At 40.5% G+C, this 26,287-nt stretch overlaps 1 protein-coding gene and 1 non-coding gene across 3 annotated transcripts in view; both read left to right on the forward strand.

Moving 5' to 3' along the window:
• Nucleotides 1–26,287, forward strand: part of MTUS2 (microtubule associated scaffold protein 2) — a 589,758-nt gene that overhangs the window by 497,169 nt on the left and 66,302 nt on the right. The window contains exon 1 of one of the 2 annotated variants that reach the window (XM_044249525.1): nucleotides 14,086–14,451. The exons of the other annotated variant lie outside the window; for it this stretch is intronic. Within the exon in view, the coding sequence (XP_044105460.1) occupies nucleotides 14,398–14,451 (54 nt within the window). The 5' untranslated portion in view covers nucleotides 14,086–14,397. Of the gene's footprint in view, nucleotides 1–14,085; nucleotides 14,452–26,287 lie in introns of those variants that run through there. 2 annotated transcript variants of the gene reach the window in all.
• On the forward strand, nucleotides 24,514–24,619 carry LOC122908071. The gene has a single exon (XR_006384863.1). It is a non-coding gene; the product is annotated as a U6 spliceosomal RNA (small nuclear RNA).

Below are 26,287 nucleotides of genomic sequence, written 5' to 3' on the forward strand. Positions count from 1 at the left end.
GTTAGATTTTACCAAACCCTCCTATGAAAGATTTGTACCAGTTTGTATTCCCACCAGCAACGTGAGAGAGTATTTGCCAAAGTTTTGCCAGTCAAATATATTGTCATATTTTTCATTTTAGCAATCCAGTGGGTAAAATATGGTATCTCAAGGTTGTTTTAGTTTGCATTCCTCTAATTACAAGAAATTTTGAACAATTTTTCTATATCTAAGGGCTATTTTTCTATTTTTTATAAATTATTGACATCCCATATTTCTGCTGGGTTTTTGATCCATGGTTCTGCATTTTCAAAGCGTTCTTTATATACTAGCAATATTACCTTTTATCTGTAACACATGCACAAATATTTTCCCCTGGTTTGATAGTTGCTTTCTGATGATGTCTATGGTAGTTTTTAACCATTCAAACTTACAAAAAAAATTATACAAACTTTTTATTGCCTCTGTATTTTTAGTCATAGTTAGAGTCTTTCCCACACTACTGTTATAGAGAAATCCACTCTTTTTTTTTTTTTTTCTTCAGAACCTGTGTGGTTGGCTTTTCTTTTAAATTTAGACCTCTGATTCATCTGAAGTTTATTCTTGGGTATGACATGAGGTATAGATCTGATTGTATCTTTTTCCAAATGGCTACCCAACCTCCTTTATTAAAAGTTTATCTTGGTCACAATGATTTGAGATGCCATCTTTATTTTATACTAAATTTCCATCCATCCTCACTTCTATTTCTGGGCTTCCTGTTCTCTCCTACTGCTCTGTGATCTATGGTCTATTCATAGGCCCATGCCACACTATTTAATTATACAAGATTTGTAGTATGTTTCGATGTCTGATAGGTCTAGTTCCCTGGCATAGATTTTCTTTTTTAAATATTTTCCTAGATATTCTTACATGTTTGTTTTGCCACATAATCTTTTGTATCAATGTGTCTACTCCATAATACAAAGGCTTGTTAGTATCTTTTTTTTTTTAAAGATTTTATTTATTTATTTATTTATTTGTCAGAGAGAGAGGAGCAAGAGTGAGCACAGGCAGACAGAGTGGCAGGCAGAGGCAGAGGGAGAAGCAGGCTCCCTGCCAATCAAGGAGCCGGATGTGGGACTCGATCCCAGGACGCTGGGATCATGACCTGAGCCGAAGGCAGCTGCTTAACCAACTGAGCCACCCAGGCATCCCTTGTTAGTATCTTTAATAGGATTGCATCAATTAACTGAGAACTGACATCTTTAGAATGCTGAAGCACCCTTTAGTCATGGGAGATGCTTTTCCATTTGCCTATTTTTATGTCTTTCTAGAGTAATTTTAAGTTTTCTTCCTATAAGTTTTATATATTTTTGGTAACTTTATTCCTATATATTCAATCTTCTTTGTTGTTAATGTAAATTGGAGTTTCTCTTCCATATTTTCTCTAGATACCATTTGTTTATATGAAAGTTACATGGTGGGGCTCCTGGGTGGCTCAGTGAGTTAAAGCCTCTGTGTTCGGTTCAGGTCATGATCTCAGAGTCCTGGGATCAAGTCCCGAATCAGGCTCTTTGCTCAGCAGGGAGCCTGCTTCTCCCTCTGCTTGCCACTCCCTCTTCTTATGCTCTCTCTCCCTCTCTCTCTGACAAATAAAATCTTTAAAAAAATATTAGATTTAAGGTAGGATTGCAGATGTATTTGTATAGAGGTCTGCAATAAAGCCTCTTATGATTTTAATTCTTATCTCCATTCACTCTTTGTTATTTTTTATTTTATTTGTGCTTTCCCTCTACTTTTATTGTTCAGGTTAGCTAGTGATTTGCTGTTTTGTTTTTTCAATTAAGTCTACTGGTTTCCTATTTTCTATTTCATTACTTTCTGCTTTTGTCTTTATTATTTCCTTCTTCGTTTGTTCTTCTGGTCTACTTTGTTGTTGTTTGCTAGTTTTTTTTTTCAGCTTAGTATTTATATTCTTTTATTTACACCCTTTTATTTTTTACTTAAGAAAGCATTTTCTGCTATGAGTTTTTCTCCAAAAACTGTTTTAAGTGTATCCCACGTGTTAGTGTTTTTGTTTTTTGTGCTTAAAAAAGACAATTCTGATTTCACTTTGTGTTTTTACTATTATGTAAGAGTGGTCACATAGGAGGCTTTTTAAATTTTTCAAATGGATGACCTTTTTGTTTTTAGTTTTGTTTAAGATTTCTGTTTTTATTTCATTGGTTAAGGACTCCTACTTTAGGGGCGCCTGGGTGGCTTCAGTGGGTTAAGCCTCTGCCTTCTGCTCAGGTTATGATCTCAGGGTCCTGGGATTGAGCTTTGAGTTGGGCTCTCTGCTCAGCAGGGAGCTTGCTTCTCCCTCCCAGCCTCTCTGCCTGCCTCTCTGCCTACTTGTGATCTCTCTCTCTCTGTGTCCAATAAATAAATAAAATCTTTAAAAAATAATTCCTACTTTAGTACATTGTGATCAGAGAGTTTTGTTTGTAATATTTTTGATTCATGGAACCTTCAGATATTTTCCTAGTGATCAGTTTGTATGAATGGCTCAACAGCCCTTGATAAAAAGGTATGTTTACTTACATTATCAAAATACAAAGTGCAGTATATATCTATAAGACCTACCTAACTGATTTTGTTTTGTTTTGTTTTGTTTTGTTTGTCCACTTAATCTGTCTTGACCTAAGAATGGTGAATTTCCTACATAAATCTTGTTGCCGTGTTCTTTGGAGCATAGATATTCATAAGTATTATATCTTCATTGTATACTTGGATTTCAGCAATAAAAGTTACCCTTCTTCATTATCTTTAACACTTTTAGCTTGAATTCTTATTTGTTGAACACCAGGATTGCTACTACTATTTGTTATTTTGTCCATTTTCCTGGAATACCTTTATCCATCTACTTATATTTTGCTCTTCTGAATCATTTTGTTTTATATATTTGGAGGATATAGCATATAATTGGGTTTTACATTTTAAGTAAAATTGAGGATCTTATTGCTTTTAATTGGTAAATTTAGTCCTTCACACTTATTAATATAGCTGATATGTTAGATCTCATTTCTATTATAATATTTTATAATTGCATGTATTATATTATATTTTCTGCTTTTTCTAAAAATTTGTGTTCTTTGCTCTTTAATTTATGGCCTTCACAATTACTTTAGTTGCCATCTATAACCATACAAAGTTATTTTAATATTATTGTCTATATCCCATATGCTATACATTGCATCCCCATGAGTTATTTATTTTGTAAATGGAAGTTTATACCATTTGTAAATGGGTGTGGCTGGCCCACACCCAAACCCTCCACCCTCTGGTAACCACCAATTTGTTTCCTGTAACTCTGAGTCTATTTCTGTTTTGTTTTGTTTTATAGATTCCACATATAAGTGTAATCATATAATATTTGTCTTTTCTGTCTGACTTATTTCATTTAACATAAGGTCCATTCATGTTGTTGCTTCTTTAATTTTTTAAAGATTTTTATTTATTTGAGCGAGGGAGTGCATGCAACTGTATGACCAGGTGATGGGGAAGAAGATGGGAGAGGGAGAGAGAATCTCGACCAGACTCCATGCTGAGCATGGATCCCAACTCAGAGCCCCAACCCATGACCCCAAGGTTATTATCTGTGCTGAAACCAAGAGTTTGATGCTTAACTGACTGAGCCACCCAGGTGCCCCTATGGTTCTGTAATTTTAAAGAATAGAATTTAGGAGCATTTTATTTTTGTTCACATTGTTATGTTAGTACTTACACCTTTTAGAATGTCCTAAGTCCCTTGTTTTCTTAGGTAACATTTGACCATCTGGTTTGTCATTTAAAACTAGATCCTTAACTCCCACCTGTTGTCCACATGATAACTAATAAGATTATTTTACTTTCTTTATTCTCTCTTCCATCCCTTACCAGTTTTTATTTGTATCATTTCTATTTGTTATGATGTATAGCATTTATACATCAGTCTTCTACCCTTGTTCTTACATTTGTTTTTGGCTTAGGTCGACAATCCTTTTTATAAATGTTCACATCAGTTCTTCTGCTGCAAGTTTTCTAGTCACCTCTTAGTCTGATGAACCTCATACTCTAGGCTCTATGTTATTCCTAAAGAAAGATTCACGTCCTATGTGTTCCCAACTTTTCCTATGGCCTTGATACTTGGATAGCTTGACTTTGTAGAAAATCCTTGTTACACATTTTTAAAAATTAAGTTGTTTTGTGTTTATTTATTCCTTATTTATTTATTTATTTATAAGTTTTGAGACAGAGGGAAAGGATAGCACAGTCATGGGCACACGTTAGCAGGTATGTGCAGGGGAGGTGGGTGCAGACGAAAAGAGACAGAGAGAGAGAGCTTAAGCAGGCTCCAAGCCCTGTGTGGAGCCTGACACTGGGCTGGATCTCATAACCCTTAAATCAAGACCTAAACCAAAATCAAGAGTTGAGCACTTAACCAAATGATCCACCTAAGCATCCTTGTTAAATAATTTTATTTTGTTGGGCACCTTGTAATTTAATCTTCATTTCTAAGATAATTATCTTTTCTTCCATTTTGAAACTCACTATCTTTTTATTATTTCCTGTTTTGTCCATTTGTGTTCTTAGTGCATGTATTTCTCATGTAAAATCTTTGCTTTCATGTCTCCAAATGCTATTTTTTATATGTTGAATTCAGTTTTGAGTGTTCTTTTATAGTTTTCTTCTGCTTCATGGTTGTTTTCTTGGAGGCAATTTTAATCAGTGGAGGTAGTTTTGATCTTACTAGGATTATTTGTAAGAAGTCTTTATTTGCTTATTCATTGCTTTCTGTCCCTTTTTGTAGGATTGGGTTCTTCTTGTAGTAATGCCCTCTTCCATCAGTGTAGCAAAGTACGGATTCTTGAATGGTTTGGGGGTACTGAGTGGAGCCAGGGATTTGTCTCCTCTGATTTTTTAATGTTCTTTATCTTGCAGGACCCTAAACTTCCCTCTAAATTTCTTTTCCCATCACCACCTAATTGCCGTAAGGTATTTCTCCTTTCATTTGTGCCTTTCTGCTTCCCCAGCAGCTCTTCACTGCAAAGACTGCCACTTGAGATCGTACATACCTACAAGTTTTCATTTGTTAGACCATACTTGGATCTAATCATTCTGTATTCTTAAATTATATTCTTAAATAAATATTATTAAATTATTCTTAAATTGTGTTGAGAATGTGGTTTTTATGTATCCTATTTTTTCCTTCTTGTTATGCCTTGTCAATTTTGAAGAAATGTTTGGAGCTATGGACATAGCTCTATTGTCTTTATTCTTTCTCTTTTTTGTATCTTTACCGTGTCAGTAGAATGTGCCTCCTCCTTTTTCTTAAAGACATTATTTGTACCTTTTACCTTTTTTCTCTTTAACTTGACTCAGTTTTCAGCCTTTATTCATTTATTCATTAACCCAATAAATATTTATTCAGTAGTACTCCTAATAGGCACCATTCAAAGTGGTAAATACAATAGTGACAGACTGCCAAAATCCCAGTGAATTAAACAAAAGTAGAAGTAAACAAAAACAAACAAATAAACATGTTGTGGTAGGTGCCACAGAGAAGAAGAAAATCAGGGAAAAAAGGTATAGGGAGTACTGGAGTAGATGAGGGTATGTTGTAAATGTATATATGTAGTTAAGAAAAGGCTTACGGAGAAGGTGACAATGGTTAGGGAACAAGATATGGGCATCTGGGGAAAGGGTTTTCCAGGCATAAGGATCAATGGGAGCAAGATGCCAGCATGGGAAAAGACTTGCTATGTTGCTGGTACAGTAAGAAGGCCAGCGTGGCCTTCTGCTAGCACAGCATGGCCTGTGCTAACTGATGGGGAGAAGGCTAGATAATGAGGTCAGAGAGGTAAAAGAAGGCCAATTTATGAAGGGCCATTGAAAAGATTTTGGCTTTCATTCTGAGTGAGAAGAGAAGAGAAGAGAAGAGAAGGGAAGAGAAGACATCAGAGGATAGAGGGTAGGGGAGGGATGTACTCTGACTTTCACTTCTAGTGACTTTTACTTTGACTTTTAGTCAAATTTGTTAAGAATAGACTGGACGTAGGTACAGGAACACCAGTTGGGAGACTATTGCCATGATCCAAGTGAGATAGGACGGTGGCTTGGACCAGGATTCTTACAGCAGAGGAGTAGGACATGGTCAGATTATTGATCTATCTTTAAGGCCATTGGACCTGAGGATTATGGTTCTTCAAAGGTTTTAAATACCCTCCAGATGTTAAAGCAATAGCTGTGTTGTTGTATATCAGCAAGTCTTGCTATCCTGAAGTTCTTCAACTTAACTAGAGTAAATCTACTCAACCTTTAATGTATTTATTCAACATTTAGTGGTACTTACTGTGTCTCTGGCACTGTGCTGTGCTAAGGATATAGTTGTATCTTTACAGGCAGATGGGGTCACTGCTCTCATGAAGCTGGTGACCTACTAGGAAGACAGACATTTAACATATGGGATAACTATTTAATTGCCTTAATGAGGAATGCTACAAAGGAAAAATAGAGGTTTCTCTGAGGACCTTAACCTGTTTGAGGGGTGGAAGAACAACCTTAACCAAAGGTAATAAGCCATATGCTGAAACCAGTGACACATTTCTCCCTTTCTATAGTGACCCCATTCTGCTCTTGAGGAAATTGCTGCTGCCCTACAATAGAATAAGGAGGGTGAGGGCACTGGAATGGATACTAGATCGGTCACAGATACCACTCAAATGTCCGTATTCTTTCATCCTTTTTTTAAATAATGGCAGCTAGGTTGTTGGTTCAGCTCTATGTCCTCTGGGATCAGCCTTCTCATCTAATATGGTTCAGATGAACAGATGCAGGTTGGGGCTCTGCCAGCTATTTCCCATCTCTGTATCTGATTCTACCCATCAGTTTTCCAATCATGTCCATCTTATTTATCCAGCTAGTAAAGATCATCTTGAATTTCACTGCTCTTCGAAGACTTGTCAGTTCTTCTGAATATAATGCAGAAACTTAAGGAGAATGCGTCTCTTGTAGTCACCCTCCTCATTGACTTAACAGAAAAAAAAAAATAATAGTTATTGCCAAAGACCAGCAGACTAGGAAAAAGATTGTCCTACAGAAGTAGCAACCTTCCTACTTGGATATTACAGAGAAATGCCATTTTTATGACTCTGTTTTTACAAGTCTCTAAGAACAGAACAGTACATGTGTCATTTGTTTCTTTTTTTATATTATTGCTTTAATATTCTAAATCCTGGATATTACATCAAAGGTAATTTAGAGCATCTTTTGTCTGTATGCGGATGATCATAAGCCCCTATCATTTCCAGTTCAAGATTTCTGTTTTGTATTTTCCCTTTTCAGCCCGGTCCCACTGCATTAAATCTCTAGATGGATTGTGTCTGGTAAAAGATACGCATATTTTCCTGGCGATCCCCTTTGCTATAATCCAGTGTGAGAACTGCAGCTCGTATTTTAGATGCATGGGAAAAGGAGGGGCATGGACTGTGGAACCAAAATAAACAGATGGTTGCCTTGACAATCTGTAAGAGGCTCTTTCATCAGGATTTTTCATGGTTTTCTTTTGAAATAAACAGTGAGACAGTGATACCGTTTCTACCTCCTGCAAGCAACCCCATGGCTTACAAACTGCACAAAATATGAAAATGCCTCTGCCGGAAAGCCACCTTTATCTGGTTTGATTTCTTGGAAGTCCCATCCCGCATTACCCAGGAAATGTCTCTGGGACCTGTTGTCCAGGCAGCTTGCTAGTGTTGTGGGTGTGATGGGTGTGAACACAAGTGAGGCACGGCAAGGGGGCTGTGATATTTAGGTGAAGACAGATAGGAGCAATTACTACCACATGAAGCAGAATGTCATTAGAAAGAGCAAGGTTACAGAATGTCATGATGTCACAGAGAGGAGAAAATTCCCTCTAAATGGGAGGATCAGGGCAGAGGAGGGGAAGTGGCTGGACTGGGACAGGGGAGTCCAGTCTGAGCAGGAGATTTGAACCTTACTGGGGTGATCATGAGTGGGAGAGGGGTAAGGAAGTCCAACTTTAAGGAAGACAAACAGAAAAAATAAAATTGAACATTTTAACACTGACTCATACACATGGTTTCTGCTATGTCAATTTAAAGTGATTTGTGCATGGGTTTGTAGATGTATGTTTAAAAAAAAAAAAAAACCTACAGTAGAGACGCTTGTTCCAAGTTCTGAAAATATTTATTTCATAAATGTGTTTGAATTTCCTTTTATATTTTCATATGCTCAGATCCCTTATCTAGATTAAAACATAACACAAACTGGCAATTGTATATGGCTTACAGATTTAAGAAAAAAACTGCCTTGAACTCAACAAGTGCAATGCAGTTAAGTAAAACACAGTAGCTGAGGGAGTAAGCTTTGGAGTCAGATCTGGGTTGAAGACTGCACTCTATTGTTCACCTGGCAGGTTAGGTTGTGCAATCTTTGAGCCTCCGTTTTCTTGTCTGCAAAACGCAGAGGATAATAGGGCTTATCTTTTATGGTTTTGTGAGGGTTCCAGGAGGGGTTTTTGCAAGCCCTGAGCACAGTGCTTGGTATCTGTTAATAATCAGTGAATATTCATCGTTGGCCAAAAAAAAAAAGAGAGAGAGAGAGATAGAGAGAGAAATTAAAATTCAAACTTCAAAAGCTTTAAAAATGAATGAAAAACATACATTTTCCCAGTTTTTATAAAGCTTTGTTATAGTACATAGTGACAATATTTTTCAAAAATTTTCAAATTTATTTTTAATTTTAAGGATAGTGTATGATTATTATCAAAATTGAAACAATATAGTTAAATAAAAATCTTAGGTTAAAAATAAAAAATAAAAATAAATACAATTTAAAAATTAAAATAAATTAGTTATTGCTCTAAAACATAGAGCATTTATAAGGTTTTCTCTGAAGATATATGCCAGCAGACCTTCTAACTTTTCTAAAGGCTCACTCCTGTTCCAGTGTATGAAAATATGCAAAGAATTAAAACCATCTCAAACTTTTTAAAATATTGAGAACTAAAATGTCCCAGATTTCATCAGCCTATGAGGTCACAGCTTCCTTTTATGCCAAATTACAGTAGTCTAAACCCCCATTCTGTATGCCTTCAAGAAGTTCAGTCTTTTTTTTTTCAGATATTCAAACACTTTGGAGACTCCTTAGAAAAAGTTTTGGTGGAGGGTACCTCCCTCCCTATCCCTGGGCTTGCTACCATGTTACATGTCCAGTTTATCTCCCTCAAAGGAAGTTTCACTGAGCATCTTTCCACTTCTAAAGGCCCAAGGGAAGGAGCTGTCATTTCCTATCCCCAGCCCAGTGCCCCATCCCGATTTCTTCAGTGACCTCTTCTAAGGACGTTTTGTCTGGGGGCGGTGGGTGGGGGGTGGTCACTTCCTGCAAGGAAAATCTTACTCCTCCCAGGTGGCCCTCAAAAGACAAAAAACAGGCACTGGATTTTAATATCTAATTCTCATTCCCAACTAGAAGGAGCCAGGGCTCATGGAGGGGATGGCAGCTCCCAGATCTGAAGCAGGAAATATCCGAGATGAGGCTAGGGTACAGAAGACGAGGAGTGTAGAGTTGTGTTAAAAGAGCACAGGGACCAACAAGAAGGTGCTCTCATTGGCGAGGGATGAAATAAACTGAGCATCTAGAAAGGATAATAAAGGCAACTGACTAAGACACATTGTGTGTATTAACATAAAAATATGTTAATTAATGATATTTTTAAAGCATGAGAGAAAGAAAACAACCTCATTGGGTACCATCACAACACCAAGTCTTGCTTCAAAAAATTGGCACTTGAAAGGATTAAGCACTGATCCCATCTTTCCTGTAATAAACTGTATTGCAGGGAACTGAAGTCACCCTAGTCGATGATGAAAAATTTTTTCTTAGGTAAAAAATTCCAGCTAGTAAATGCAGAAGTGTGATGGGATCAGAACATCCTATTCTAAGTCCCAGTGAAATAATTGATTCAGGAATAATCACTAACAGATGAAACCATCAGAGGAAAGGTTGATGGGGAATTTTACAAGGAGGAGGTGAAGCTGTCACATCTGATCCACTGTAGCCTCACTAAAAATGGGCCAGCCAGACATCATGTGCTTCCTGGTGGGATATAATATTGTACGCATACAACATCACAGCTGAGATATTGTTGCCCAAGTAAATGAAACCTGAATCTCATCCAGCCGCAAGAACATTTCATTTCAGGGATGTAGGTACAAGGGAAATGGCATGACAAAGGAAGCAAAGAGGCAAAACCAGAATGTGGGACATTCCACAGGCCAGTCAACCCAGTTTCTGAGCAAGTCAGCTCCTGGGGCGGGGCTGGGGGTTGGTTAGAAAGGAAGAGGGGGTGGGCGTAGGGGACCTGGGTGGCTCAGTGGTTAAAGCTTCTGCCTTCAACTCAGTTCATGATCTCAGGGTCCAGGGATTGATCCCTGCATCAGGCTCTCTGCTCAGCGGGGCGCCTGCTTCCCTCTCTCTCTGCCTGCCTCTCTGCCTACTTGTGATCTTTGTCTGTCAAATAAATAAATAAAATCTTAAAAAAAAAAAAAAAGAAAGAAAGTGAGGGCGGTGGGGAGGGCACTGGGGTTAACAAACTAGGTCTAAGACAACACCAAGTGTAGTTTGTGGACCTAGTTTCTCAAGAAAATCAGCTAAACCAGTAAAATAATTTGAGAAATCAGGAAAATTTTGTTATGAAGTAGCCATTAGATGCCAAGGATGTATTGTTTGGTGTTTGTTTGGTGTTTTAATGACATTGTGATTATATAAAAATGTTCATAATTTTTACCAGTGCATAATAAAGTGTGCCAGGTTTTGCTTCAAAACAATTTAAGAAAATCAAAGGGACACATGGAAATAAAGTAAGAAAAATCTCTGTAATTGCTGAATCTGGGGGTTGGAGGCTTGGAAAAAAAAAAAAAGAAGAAGAAGAAGAAAGGGAATAGAGGAAATGTGCCAAAATCTTGACCACTGTTGAAACTAGAAATGGGTATATTAAGGTCCTTTGTATTTATCTCTCCATTTTTGAGTAGATTTCAAGCTTTTTAACGTATAAGGAAAGAAACATGGCACAACTCTAGGACATTAGTGCATCTCTCAAAATCCGGGTTATTTGCCCTGAGATCTTACCACGCCTGCAATCTCAGGAACTCCCTGTAGGATGGGCTGGGCCACCCCAGTAGCCTGCGCTTACTGCCTTCTGCACAAGAAGGGAAGCTGGAGGGCACTTGATGTCGTGAGCACTGGGTGTTTTAGGCAACTGATAATCACTAAATTCTACCTCTGAAACTGATAAAAAAAGAAAATTCAGGCAGCTTTACAGAAATAACTTTAAAAACCCTAGGATACCAACAGGCAAAGACTATAGATACATAATTCACAAAAGAGAAAATGCGTATTGCTAAGGAACAAATTACTTGTGCAAAGAAATGCAAATTAAAAAGTACAGTGGTTTTAAGTATCTCCTATTAGTAAGTGTTAAAAATAATAAGCTGTGAATTAAAGGGCGGGCGGGGGGAGCTGAATCCTGGCTTTCTTGTGCAGCCTCCTGAATCCCACCCTAATCTCCCATGGGCCATTGAGTGGGCAAGTGTTCCCATGCATCATCCAAGAACAAGAAGTAATTTTCTAGTATGGTGCAATCTACATTCTAATGGAGAAAGAAACAGTTTCCTAAGGCGCAGAAAGACAACTGTGCCAAAGAAGTCATGCTTTACATTACTGTGGGGAGAAGTACATTATGGTGGTTCTTCTTAGCACCTCCCCAGGTCCTGCTGGTTCCTTCTACAGCAGGGGCTTTGCTCTATCCGTGACTTGATCAGATAGGTACCTCTTGTGCAAGGACTCTCTGTCTCCAGGTAGAACGCAAACCACCACTTTTAAATTGATAGATAGATAGCTGTGGTTAAAATACACATGACAAAAAATTTACCATTTTAACCATTTCAGTGGACTTGAGCTCAGGGGCCTGCCTCACATTTGCATTTCATGCAACCAGTCTTTAGGATTCTTTTTATCTTGCAAATACCCACCCCCTAGTCCCTAGCAACCACCTTTCTACTTTCTGTCTCTATGGATTTGACTGCTCCCGGTACCTCCTATAAGTGGAATCATACAGTCTCTTTGTCTTTTCATGACTGGCTTACTTCACTTGATGTCCCCAAGTTACATCCACGTAGAGGCATGCGTCAGAATTCCCTTCCTTTTTAAGGCTGAATCGTATTTCACTGTATGAATAAATCCCATCTTGTCCATTCATCAGTCAGTGGACACTTGAGTTGTTCCCGCCTTTGGGCTGCTGTGAACCTGGGTGCAACAAGGCACTGCTTCTTGCAATAGAAAGGTCTTCTCCCAAGGTTTCAAAAGTCCCAGGAACAGCTCTCCGTGCAGGTTTCAGCTCAGGGTGACGTGAGCTTCTCTCCCTCTGAGAGGTGTGTCCAGACTTCCTGCTTCAGAGAGCAAGCCTGTGTGAGAGGGAGGGAGGCTTTGCCTCTGACATGACCTAGCCTGGGCTGTGCTCACTGTCTTCCACCAGAGTCCTCTATTTTCAAACAATAATAATTAATTAATTAATTAATTAAAAACTCACACACACACACACACACACACACACACGCTGGCAAGAGGGTTAAAAAAAAAAAAGTGGAAATTTGCTCCCTTATTCATATTTCCCATTTCCCAAGGGTAAGATGTTCTTCTCTGAACAGTGTGCATTTTCCCAGAAGCTTTCTTTTGGACATTTACAAATGGGTCTGTGTGTATAGTTTGGCTTTGTGTTTTATAAAAGTTTATTTCCTCATTCAACAATGTTTCCATATGGTGGAAAGGTGCTGGATATCTAGGATGTTTCCCATTTTTATGCTGTTAGAAATAGTGCTAAATGGAATATCCTTATGCATATATCCTTGCATATTTACATGATATTAATGTAGGAGATATAATTTAAAATTTTGATAGGAATTTAATTAAAAACATACATACAATTTTGGTAGATACAGCCATGTTTCCTTCCTAAACAACTGTGCTAAGTTACCTGGTAGTTTTTTGTTTTATTTTGTTTTTTTGAGTGTAGTTGTTACCCAAGTGTTTACCGGTGAGCTTTGAAGAAAGGTTTGAACTTATTTTTTCAAGTTTAGGGCACACTTTTCAGTCTGTATGTCTTTGATCACCAAATATCCTTGTCCTCTCTCCAAGCAAATTGAAATAGCCAGTACTCCTTAATTCAAACCTCCTTGGAAGATCTCAAGTTGGTAAAATTATCTAATTTTTACAACTATTGTCTGTTCATAATCTTACAAATTTAGCGGGCCAAGGGGTAATTGTACATTTCTTCATGTGGTACATTGCAGGGTTTCTTCTTTGAGTTATCAGGAATTATCAAGTTGACCTCGTAAACATTTGCCTCTTTTATTTTATTTTTATTTGCCTCTTTTATTTTTAAGATTACATAAATATATATGTTTTCAATACCACATCTCTTGGGGGGGGGGCTTTTGCCTCCATCCCCTTCTCTTTCTGATTTTTAACTGTTTTGAAAAATTACTCATCGCCTAGAAAGATCAAGTCCTTTAGGGCTTTTATGCTAATATGCCCAGCAGAAAGATTTGCCCCAAACCCCGGTTTTAATTACTTAAACCACTTGAATGGTCTGTGCATGTCTACCTCCGCAAGCGATTCTACACTGATATCTCAATTACAAAGATACCATCAAATAAGGCAAATTTGAAAATGAGCCATTGGTGGTTCCCAGCAGCAAGCAGGACTCAGAGGAGGAGCTCCACGGAGGAAAGACCATACACTTCACGCCTATAGGTTTCTGTACTTCTCAGGAACACAGCAAGCCTGTATTTGAGCAGAGCCCAGTCCCTCCCGGCGCCTTCCGCAGGGCTCAATCCAGAGTTCCCCTGGAAGACCAGGCTCTTCTTTTGTGTTTCCTGCGTCCTCTCCAGGCGTGTCTGCGGCGCGCAGAGGCGCATAGGCGCGCTCAGGGGAGGGTGGGAGCGGCCGCGGCGCCCGGGAAGGGCAGGCGGCTGGCCTCCCAGGGAGCTGGCGCTGGGAAATGCTCGCTGGTTCTGCGACTATTGATTTGCCTCCTTCAGAGGATTCCTGGGGCAAAGTGACCCTCCCAGCCGCCTGTCCCTCCCTTCCCAGCTCCCGCCCTGCCCCTCCCAGCAGCAGGAGCCTAACGCCGCCGCCGCGCAGCGCTCCTCCTCCCGTTCCTCCGGCTCCGGATTCCTGAAGTTATTAGGAGAAATAAGGTAGCCGAGGGGACCACATGGAAGTTGTGACAGCTCCCGGCGGCGCACCCCTCTCGCCTGAGCCATTACCTCGCCTTAGGAATTACCCGCTGACACGCTGAATGAAGGAGGGCCCCTTGCCAGCCAGCCTGCCGGGATGGGCCACTGCTGCTCCAAGCCTTATAACTGCCTTCAGTGCCTGGACAAGACGGTACTTGCCTTCCTCCTCCCTCCTCTCCCCTCCCTCCTTTGAAAGAGCAGAGAGAAAGCCTGAGCCAGCCACCTCTGTCTCTCTCCCCTCCTATGTGTGTGCGCTTTGTTGGTGAGCCCAAGGCTGCCCTTACGGGTTCCAGTGTGCTGAATTGTGAGTGCCGTTTGCAGAAACATTTGGTCTCACCTACTCTGCAGTGCCTTACATAATTCTCTATTCCTACAGTCTTAAATGCAGCTGTTGCATTTGCCCGAAACAGCAGGGCTCCGCTCAAACATCTTGAAATCCAGACTGCCAAGAAATCCTTGGAATATTCCTAATGCATTTTAAATGTACCTGTGAAACCCCAGACGCTCCGGTAGGGAATTTAGATGAGCTAGACATGCTTCTTTTGGCCAACTGCTAACTTTGAAAGTTTGCCACTCTTTTTTATAAACCACATCCATCCTTGTAATTTATATTCTTAAGGTCAGAAAAGAAAGCAGGGTGCTGTTGTCCTCGCTGTACTTCTTTGCATCACACAGGGGTGAATAACATAGAGGCAAAACCTTAAGCAGCCCTGGAGTCCCAGGGTGTATTAGAGTCTTCACTGGAAGGAAAATTCACAGCCAGGGACCTGAGAATAGAGCAGGAGCAAGTGAGAACTGTATGACAATTCCAACACAAAGCCTTTCTTTGCTTTTGACATTTGCTTCTGAGCTTACAGAGAGGTTGGGAGATGCTATTAATTTCATTACTAGAAATTATGTTAGCACAAAATCTTATCTCTGTGATTTTTTTTTTCTCACATACATTTGGATTTCTCCAAGATGCATGAAATGGGACCTAATAAAGGGTTGAAATTGCCTCTTCTCTACCCACATGGGCATTGGCTATATAGATAGCTTGAGGTATAGTGTGTGACCAAGTGAAGGAAAATAAATAGCTTAATATAAAACTCATTACAAGGAGGTCACTTGGGAACATCTTCGTTATCAGTTCTGTTTATGAACTTTGACCTAGGAAAATTACACTGATATTTTAAAAGTTACCTGTACTTTTGTTCCAGTAGGGGTAACTATTTCAATGGGTTTTGCTTTTACTATGAACTAAAATATTTTTATACACATTCGTGAGCTTTTAACAAATACAAATAAAAGACATTTGCACTCAATTATCTGCAAATTCGATATCGAAGTGATTAAGCCCTTTTTCAAGAGAAGTGGTCACCAAAAGGTGTTGAAAGAAGCTTTGTCACGGTAGTTGTAATAAAAGGGAAGAATTTGTTGAATGTACAACAAGATTACAATGTCCAGATTCCTAAGTCATGGTTCAAAGGTTTTAGAAATAGAAGCTGACATCCTCAGGCCTTCTTTGAGAAAATATAGTTTAAAGTGACTCCGTCCTCCTTTTGGGTTTCAAATCAAGTTCTTGAAAATAATCATCCCTGTGTCATTCTTTAATTTGGAGATTTTGGAAGTCAAATAGTATGTCTTCTCTTTAGCAGTATGATGTTTAAGTTAACTTTTAAATGTTTCTACTTTGCAACTTCAAACTTATTGCAAATTATTCTTTCCGGACGAAAACTTAAAAACTGCCATCTGTCAACTTTCTCATTAGGTATAAACCATATATCTTGACTTTCCTTTGCCATAGTTCAGAGCATATCCCTAGGGAGGTTTTGAAACCACATAGTTATAGGTGCTCATCTTAGGAATTGAGGATTTTCTTTTTTAAAATTAAAAAAAGCCATTGTTTTATTTAGCTGACTGCGCCCGTAAGGATACCTTCACAGGCAAGATGCCAAAACCATTTGTTTATTCAGCGGTTACCTATAGGGCCAGGCATTGGATGCTGAGGGTATTACCGGATTCCTCTCCAGTCTCCAGCTTCTTTAAATTCCAAGGTAAAAAAATCTACCAGTCTGTTCATTAGCTCTAACAATCCCAGCATCAACATTTCAAAGAGGCCTGATGAAATAATTGATAAATCTTGCTTCCTTTAGACCAGCCTAATCAACCACAAAAAAAAAGAAAAGAAAAAAAGAAACATTTCCCCAGAACTTTATATGGGCACAAAATAAAAAAACTTAATTTTGAGAACTCAATTTTTGAAATGTTAAAACAATTTCTAATTACAGTGTAGCTTCAATATGTTCTATAAAGAGTCATGGGACAATTAAAGATACTTTAAAGTAATAGTTTCAGAGATGAGGCTAAGAAATGTAAACCCGAAGATGCTGCTTTTGCCTTTATTTACTGGGAGAAAGTATAGAATCTTGCCTGAAGTATAAAATAAATAAAAATGTGTTAAATGAACAAATGGTTTTTTAAAGCTGATTGTGCTTTCTGTATTTTCAGCTTTTCAAAAAACCTCTTCGTGGACAATATTTATCACTGGTTTACAGTATCTACAAGATTTATTGCCCAGTTATTATGGGGGCTGTCAAAGAAGTCTCAGAAGGGCCCAGCCTGCCCTGTGGAGTTGACCAGTTGTTTGGTGGGTCGTACTTCCATCTTGCCCAGAGAAATTACAAGCTGGGGAGGCAAAAATAGTACATGTGGACCAATTAATACATGAGTAGAAGTCTGGAGTGTGAAAGTCGTGTGATACTGACCATGCCTGTTTCTGGAATCTAGGGAAAGGAGAAACCCATGATGGAATCTTGGGCAAGGTTTCCTGGAAAAATTGGAACATGAACTACACTCTGAGGAAGGGGGTGGAGTTTTAAAGAACTGTGTGAGGAACAGGAATGTAATTCTAAGCAAGGAGTGCATGAGTCAAGGTGCATTAGCCCCGTTTCATGAAAGATGAGAGTAAACACAGTGGGAAACCCAGGCCCATAGGGAGTGTTGGGGAAATATTTTCCAGGCTGAAAGCCAGACCCAAGTTTTTAAACTTGAGTCATAATCAGTAGAAATCCATCTTGAGATTTCAAACAGAGAGGCAATCTATAGACAGACTCTTTCTTTTTTTTTTTTTTCCAATTTATTTATTTTCAGAAAAACAATATTCATTATTTTTTCACCACACCCAGTGCTCCTTGCAAGCTGTGCCCTCTATAATACCCACCACCCGGTACCCCAACCTCCCACCCCCCCGCCACTTCAAACGCCTCAGATTGTTTTTCAGAGTCCATAGTCTCTCATGGTTCACCTCCCCTTCCAATTTACCCAAAAGCACATACCCTCCCCAATGTCCATAACCCTACCCCCCTTCTCCCAACCCCCCTCCCCCCAGCAACCCACAGTTTGTTTTGTGAGATTAAGAGTCACTTATGGTTTGTCTCCTTCCCTATCCCATCTTGTTTCATGGATTCTTCTCCTACCCACTTAAGCCCCCATGTTGCATCACCACTTCCTCATATCAGGGAGATCATATGATAGTTGTCTATCTCTGCTTGACTTATTTCACTAAGCATGATACGCTCTAGTTCCATCCATGTTGTCGCAAATGGCAAGATTTCGTTTCTTTTGATGGCTGCATAGTATTCCATTGTGTATATATACCACATCTTCTTTATCCATTCATCTGTTGATGGACATCTAGGTTCTTTCCATAGTTTGGCTATTGTGGACATTGCTGCTATAAACATTTGGGTACACGTGCCCCTTTGGATCACTACGTTTGTATCTTTAGGGTAAATTTCCAGTAGTGCAATTGCTGGGTCATAGGGCAGTTCTATTTTCAACATTTTGAGGAACCTCCATGCTGTTTTCCAGAGTGGTTGCACCATCTTGCATTCCCACCAACAGTGTAGGAGGGTTCCCCTTTCTCCGCATCCTCGCCAGCATCTGTCATTTCCTGACTTGTTGATTTTAGCCATTCTGACTGGTGTGAGGTGATATCTCATTGTGGTTTTGATTTGTATTTCCCTGATGCCGAGTGATAGGGAGCACTTTTTCATGTGTCTGTTGGCCATCTGGATGTCTTCTTTGCAGAAACGTCTGTTCATGTCCTCTGCCCATTTCTTGATTGGATTATTTGTTCCTTGGGTGTTGAGTTTGCTAAGTTCTTTATAGATTTTGGACACTAGTCCTTTATCTGATATGTCGTTTGCAAATCTCTTCTCCCATTCTGTCAGTTGTCTTTTGGTTTTGTTAACTGTTTCCTTAGACAGACTCTTTCTATAGGTATTTTGAAAGGAAAGGTGTCACCAGGGAAGGCCATTGGGACACACAGATGGATTTCAAAGTCTGGGTGCAGGATCCAGCCTGCACACACAGAAACTCTTTACCCTTAGCCTTCTAGAGCTGATCATTCTTAGGAGCACTGAGTTATTGAGGCAGATAAACTGGATGTAAACTAGAGTGCTAACTTGTTTGTTTTTTTTTTTTTTTTTAACAATAAGAATTGTCACTGACAAGCAAACAAACGATAACGAGCCTGAGAAACATGTATTTCTTTTTAGAGTCAAAAGTCCAGCTTCATAAGAAGCTTTGATGAGAATGGAATCTGAGCCAGCAAGTTATGGTCTTTAGGCATTCAGTGGCCTCAGAGCCTATGTGTCCATCACCCTTCCAGCCGGAAACGTACTTGAGAAGGCTACGTGATTGTCACCTGCCTTGACGATGGCCTTTCCTTTTTTTTTTTTTTAAACCTACAAACATACAGATTTTTTTTTTTAAGGATTTTATTTATTTATTTGACAGACAGAGACTACAAGTAGGCAGACAGGCAGGCAGAAAGAGAGGAGGAAGCAGGCTTTCCGATGAGCAGAGAGCCTGATGCGGGGCTCGATCCCAGGACCCTGAGATCAAGACCTGAGCCGAAGGCAGAGGCTTTAACCCACTGAGCCACCCAGGCGCCCCAATGATGGCCTTTTCTAAGCTCCTTTTGCTCTCTCTACAAATCACCTTGTCTTGCTGGCTTAGATACTGTGCTATATCCCCTTGGGGGTTACTTTGCATATCTCCACCCTAATCTTACATGTGTTGATTATAATTGCAAAGGCTGGTCTTTTCTCTACACTGTTGGGAGGGGTGTGGGTTGGGAGAAGGCACCTCACTGTTCTTCCCAGGCATCTAGTATCTGACAGTAATAAATTTGGGAAGGTGATAAGATAAAATCCAGGAAGGTCAAGAAACTTCTGTAGGGGTGCATAAAGGAATTAAAAATCATGGCACTGGCTCATTTTCCTTTCTTTTGCTTTCCCTGAGATCCAGAATGTCCCAGCATTACTTCTGTGGATTCACATTCCTTCACCTTGCGGCCCCTAAGAGTCTGTCCTTTTTAGTTGTTGATTAGTAATCCAGGTGGGGTATGGCCTTGCCTTATTAAGTACAGCATCTTAGGAAGCTAGATATTTTGTAATCACCAATACACAGGAAAAAGCCTGGGTGATGCACCCTAAGTTTAGTCTTTCTGATTTCTTTTAAAGCAAGATGTGGTTTTGTTCATTTTGCACACAAGTAGACACTGACATGTAATTAAGAATGTTAAATGTGAGGGATATTTTCCCTTGACCAGTCTATATTAAATTTTATTGCAGAGTAGAAAAGCAGACACAAAAATACAGTGCCTTATATTAATTATGGGTGAAAAAAATAATATTTATTGACTGAGTCAAAGCAGGGCATCGGTGCTGCCTTAAAGCCATAATAACTGAAATGAAAAACAAAAGGTCAGTCCACCTCCCAAAGGAATTTTCCACAGAGCCGTGTTATGAATCTGGCCAATCTTCCCAGTATTAATATTGAAAATGAAGGCAGCGTTCACAAAAGGTGGTACGAAAACAACACTGAAGACTTACGCGTTCTGTTGATGTCACCTAGTGACTGGTTCATTTTGAACACAAAAGAAAATATTTCCCTAGGAAGACAAAGTTCTGCCACGTAGAATTAAAGCCTAACCTGAGCTCATGGAACCATGGGTGAAAAGCAGTATTGTTTCTGGGAAGAATGAAAAACTTAACCTCTTTGTAACTTCATGTGTGTGAATGTCCACTTTGAATTTCAGAAATTCACAATAAAAAAAGATCTGGAAGTTTCTTCAAACAGCATAATTCTGTAGATGTCTTCTTTAATTCCCTGTGTGGTTCTTGTGTTTAGCCTGTGAGAAGGTGGCCCAACTTGCATAGTTGAATTGTTTTACCTCATTGACTCCAGGGCAGGGTAAAAGGATAGAAAAAATGAGATATTAGTTGGGAGTCTGTGGGCTTACATGTATTTATTTTTATTTTTATTTTTAATTTAATTTAATATTTTTTTAAGATTTTATTTATTTATTTGACAGAGGGTGGGGAGAGAGAGGGAGTGAGAGTGTGTAGAAGCAGGCAGAAGGAGAGGGAGAGGTAGGCTCTCCACTGAGCAGAAAGCCTGATATGGGGCTTGATCCCAGGACCCTGGGATCATGACCTGAGCTGAAGGCAGATGCTTAACCAACTGAGCCACCCAGATGCCCCAACATGTATCTATTCTTAATGTGTGTGTGTGGTGGGGAGAGAGGACAGCTGGTTAAAACACGCAGAATTGTAGTGAATTTTATGAAATTTTCATCAGCCCCCTTGTAGCTGATCAAGAACTCCTTCAGGGAGAATCACAGAGCAGAGGCAGGAACAGGTGAGAGCAAGAGAAGGACCTGTATGATAGAGGTGACACAGGTCCCCAGAAATAGCCTCCAGTACTGTTTTGTGTCAGGATCCTCCCGGCTTTCACCCGGGGGCTCCCAACATTCCTCCTGCATGTTCATCCTCCGCCCAGGAATTCTCCAGAGACAGCCCCGCGGGCTTGAGTTCTGACGCATTGTTTTATAATTGTATTTTCACTTACTGACTCTCTGGGAGACTCTTCAACTCCTTGAAGGCAGAAATATCCTGCCTGGTATGTCTGCCTGGCACATAGTAGGCACTGAGTAAATCGGTGCTGTTTTGTATGGATTCCCTATTTCTGGATTGACGGGTTGGGGTGAAGATACCTCCGTTCCCCCAACGTTCAGCTTTAATAAGAAGCAGAGTGTTCTGTTGGTTTCTGATTCAAGGAGGAGCTTAGGTGGCAGATGCCCAAGGGTAGAATCGCATGGGCGAGGCTAACAAGGAGGGACATTTTCACTTTCTGTTACCACCAAGTTCACATGGGTAACATCGGCCACCTGAACAGATAACTCCCGATGACCGAGCACATTACAGTAACAGCATGTGGCAGGCTGGCTTTGGGCTTGGCCACGCACCCAGTTACTTGAAGCTAGTGGAATGATTAGCAGATTGTATGCTTTGCCAGGGTTGTGTCACTAGGAAAGATTGAAAGCAGTGCCCACCCTCCCCCACCCCAAGGTCTGTGAGCACCTTAGCACAGAGAGCCAAAGGTGAGAAGAAATATGTAGGCGTCGGCTGTAGCCGACTTGTAGTGGTCTGTTCCAGGCTAGAGGTAGAGGGGGAGAGTTGGATGTTTTATGGGGCTAGCTCATCTCAGATTCCATCTGTGAATACAGCCTATCATGCTAAAGAGAATAGAGAACTCAGTGTGCAACAGAGGGGTATGTGCGTGACCAAATAAATAAAAGAGGTGGCTAAGAAGACACAGCTGTTCTATGGGGCTTAGATGAATGTTCCCCAAGGGTCCATTTCCAGTTAAGCCTGTCCTAGAGTAAACAGTAATTGCAGAGGAATGGCCTTTTAGACTTGGCGATTTCTGGACAGTATCACCCGGCTAGTTTGGATGGTTAATACTGTGTTCTATTTTTAGGCCTTTGGAGTGAAAGCAGGAGCTCATGTGCTTGGCACCAGTAAGGAATTTTCCACTCATTCCCCATGTAGGGAAGCACTGATCTCACACTGGGCCCTCGGAGGAGGCCTTGCTCAAATTTCATCCCACCATGTCATCACGCTGGATTGGCTTATGTTGGGGAGCGAAGGGGAGCAGTGGCATGACATCCTTTTGAAGGGAGCCTTTGGGGTGGCCTTCCTCCTGGGTACTCAACAGAACCTAGGGGTCTTGCAAGATCACTGCTGGAATCTGTTGAGCCACGATGGGTGGAAGGGTAACTTAGAGGCAGGTGGAGAGAACGGAAGGTTTCTTGAGGTTCCCTTCTTGCCTTAAGGAAGGGAGTTCCTACAGTCCTCATTGTTGACTCACTCCATCGAAGGGCAGCCTTACGTCATTCTGCAGGAAACAAAAAGTGACTTCACTGATGCAGAAAATTCATAAATTAGAAGAGTTGGTATCATTTCAAAACCAAGCACTTAAGAAGGAAGGACTGTCGCCAATCCGCACAGGCTGGCCTGAGCAAGCAGTGCTGGGCTGAGCCAGCATCTTCAGGAGGAATGAATTAGCGGGCCCCCAGAAGAGGTTAGGGACAGCTGATGGGGAAAACAGAATAGCTACCCTAGCAGGTCGTACAGCCCTGGTATGCTATACCAGACAGGTACTGGCATGCGACCCATAAATCAATACCATGGAGACGGGATGGTAGTTCTAGGGGTAGGATGGATGTGAATCCAACCAAGGATTTTTTTTTTTTTTTTTTTAAGTAGTCGGGAGCTGACACTGACTCACTCAGAGTTAGGTATGAAACTGTGCTCAGGTCCCATCTGCGGATCCATATGATTTGGATCTTGATGCTGTGTCTGTATAAGCATGGGGAGGAGGAGGCCCTCCCAGTGTGTTAGTGTTCAGCAAAGAATATGGACTCTGGCTTCACCATTTCCTAACCAGGCATGCAGGGGCTGGTTGCTTAGCCATGGAGCCCCAGTTCAATTCTCTCCACAAGGAAATAGAACCCAGGGCCCACCTGACAGCATTTGGAGGACTAAGCGAGGTCAAGGGCTTACCCAGCTCTGTGCCTGGCATAGTGAAGTGTTTAGAAAGGTTCACACTAATATAAGTGTAGTAACTCGTCAGACCTTACGAGAGTTGAGTTGTTCTCCTTGACGTTGACATCTTCAGGTTGGTTGCTAATCTTTGGCAGCTGATCAGTCCTTCCTTAGTACGCCACTTGAGGACTCTAGTTTGAAACTGATTGTATTACAGGCTTACAGGCTATGCTTGCAAACGTTTGGTGAGGCGGGTGGGGTCGGGTTATCTTCCTTCAGTCTTCCCCCTCGCTGCCTCCCAAAATGGAGAGGGTGCTGGATCTGTCGTTTCCCTGGCCCCTGCCTATTTCCCCTTCCATCTCTCTTCTCTTCCCATCTGCTCCCTTTCTTTTTTTGCTTCTTATATTCTCTTGGCGTGTTTTTCCTAAAGCAAAGATGGGAGGGATAGGCCTGGAAGTATAGGCATCAGCTTTTCATCAAAGTGGTTCAAGTCTGAAGGTCACTGGCAGCCTCTACCATCATCAGCATTGTCTCCCGCTGAGGCCTGTCCTCCTTACTGGACCTCTGAGCCACTCCTTCCTCAAATGTCTTATTTTCCTGTGACTGGAAAGTATAGAGGGATCTATGGTCATTTGGGAGATGGCTGGACAGGACACTGTTAACATCCACTCAGGGCTTCTTTCCCTGGGGCCAGATTGGGGGACGGTGCTGCTGTTCGAGCTGAGGCAAGTGTTGGCTCGCATGAGAGCATTAGAAATTAGAGTTGGTTTGTTGTGTTTCAAGTTCTGGTTGTTCATTGCCTAAGCTCATCTAAGTCTGTATCTTTCGGCAGTCTCACTGTGAATCTTTAATAATGCTATTTTGGGACTGATAACTATAGTGCAGTTAACCCTTGAAGAACACGGGGATTAGGGTTCCTGACCCCCTGCACAACCAGAAATCTGAGTATAACTTTTGACTCCCCAAAAACTTAATGAGTAATAACCCACTGTCGAATAGAAGCCTTACTGATAATGGTTGATTAACACATATTTTGTATGCTATATGTATTAGATAATGGTATTCTTACAATAAATTGGGAAAAAGAAAATATTATTTAAAAAATCACGAGGAAGTTCAAACCTGTGTTGTTCAATGGTCAGCTTTATTTCTGTTCTCTGGCTGTGCTTAGGAACTGAGGATCAAAAATTATTCTTTTTTTTTTTTTAAGATTTTATTTGTAAGTAATTCTTCACCCAACATGGGGCTCGAACTCATAACCCCAAGATCAAGAGTCGCATGCTATACTGACTGAGCCATCTAGGCATCCCAAAAAATTATTCTTGATAGTACAAACAAGTTAAATTTTTCACTAGTTTAAGATTATTTCGGGTACAGAGAAGATTAGCATGGCTCCTGAGCAAGGATGACATGCAAATCCATGAGGCATTCCATATTTGGGAGAAAAAAAAAAAGATTATCTCAGGGTAGATACTGAAATTTACCCTCTCTGGAATACCACATTTTCTTAATTTGTAGTAACAAGTTGAATATCAGTTGGCCACATTATGCTGTGTTGGAACAAGCATAGAAAACCCCTGTGATCTGCCTGATTGAACTCTTTCACTCTTTCCTTGTTAACCAGACTTCAAACTTAGAATAGAATCAGGTCAGAGCCGAGAAGCCTTTTTTTTTTTTTTTTTTGAGACAGAGAGCATGAGTTGGGGGAGTAGCAAAAGGGAGAGGGACAAGCAGACTCTGTGCTGAGTGTAGAGCCCCACATAGGGCTTGATCCCAGGACCCTGAGGTCATGACCTAAGCCGAAATCAAGAGTCAGATGCTTAACCAACTGAGCCACCAAGGCGCCCCAAGAAGGTATTAGAGATTTTATTTATTTATTTGAGAGAGAGAGTAAGCATGAGAGGGGGAAGGTCAGAAGGAGAAGCAGACCCCACCGCTGCGCAGGGAGCCGGATGTGGGACTCAATCCCAGGACTCCAGGATCATGACCTGAGCTGAAGGCAGTGGCTCAACCAACTGAGCCACCCACGTGCCCCCAAAAAGGTATTTTAAAAAGAACAGAACATAAGAATATGCCCATTCTAAACACATTTAGATCCTTAATATGGAGAAGCCCCTAGTATCTGTAGGATATTATCCAGTTGCAAATGAAATGAAAGGAAACAACAGAGTTAGAATAACAACTCACATTTACATAGAGCTTGCTAAGTGTCAGGCAACCTTCTAACTACTTTGCACATATTAATTTCTTCAACCCTCATAATAACCCTGTGCGGTGGGCATGACATAGAGGCAGCATTGTTTAGTGATTAGGAAAACATCTACTCTCAGGTGTGTTTGCTAGCTTTCAAATTCAGGAAAGACAAAGATACTGTGGGCTGAGATGGAAGGAATGAGGCTTCATGAATAAAATGGAAGTCCTCCGTCCTTCAGAGGATTTATTTTTGCTACATTATTCTTTAAAAAAGAAAACATAAGCTAAGAATCACTGATGGCTGCAACTATAATAGTTCTCAGTTTATTATGCAAATAGAGTTTTACTTAGGTATTGTGACGTTATGACATTGCATAGCAAACACCCTTTGGATAACCTGGGACCATCCATCCCATCGACCCAACGTAGCACATGTTTACCTGGATGTAGACACCACAGCCACAGACATAAGATGGTGCGCACTGCTGATTTCCATTGGATACCAGTTCTTTGGAGGGGCTGTGGTCGGAGTCAAAGGAGGTTAAGAAAAAAAACGCTCTGATAATATTCATGCTAAATATATGGTACACATTTTAGCTTCACTTCCCTTTTGGGAAATGTTTGCTCTGGGAGTACATTCTACAGAAGGAAGAGACTTTCTGTGAAGGCCTACATTTTTGGTATCGCTAACGTGAAGAGGATTTATATAGCTCACCTTGCCTCGTTATTATTAGTAACCATGAAAGTATAACACATGTCACTATTTCTGGTGGCTCCGTAACCCAGATTACAAATTCAGCGTTTCTTCAGGGACTCCTGTTTTATGTCAGGGAAGACATATGATCTGAAAACAACTTAGCAGTCATTTAATTACATATGGCGCCCTTTGCACTAAAGAGCATTTAAGTGGGACTT

Source organism: Neovison vison, chromosome 5 (genome assembly GCF_020171115.1).
Source record: "Neovison vison isolate M4711 chromosome 5, ASM_NN_V1, whole genome shotgun sequence".
NCBI lineage: Eukaryota > Metazoa > Chordata > Mammalia > Carnivora > Mustelidae > Neogale > Neogale vison.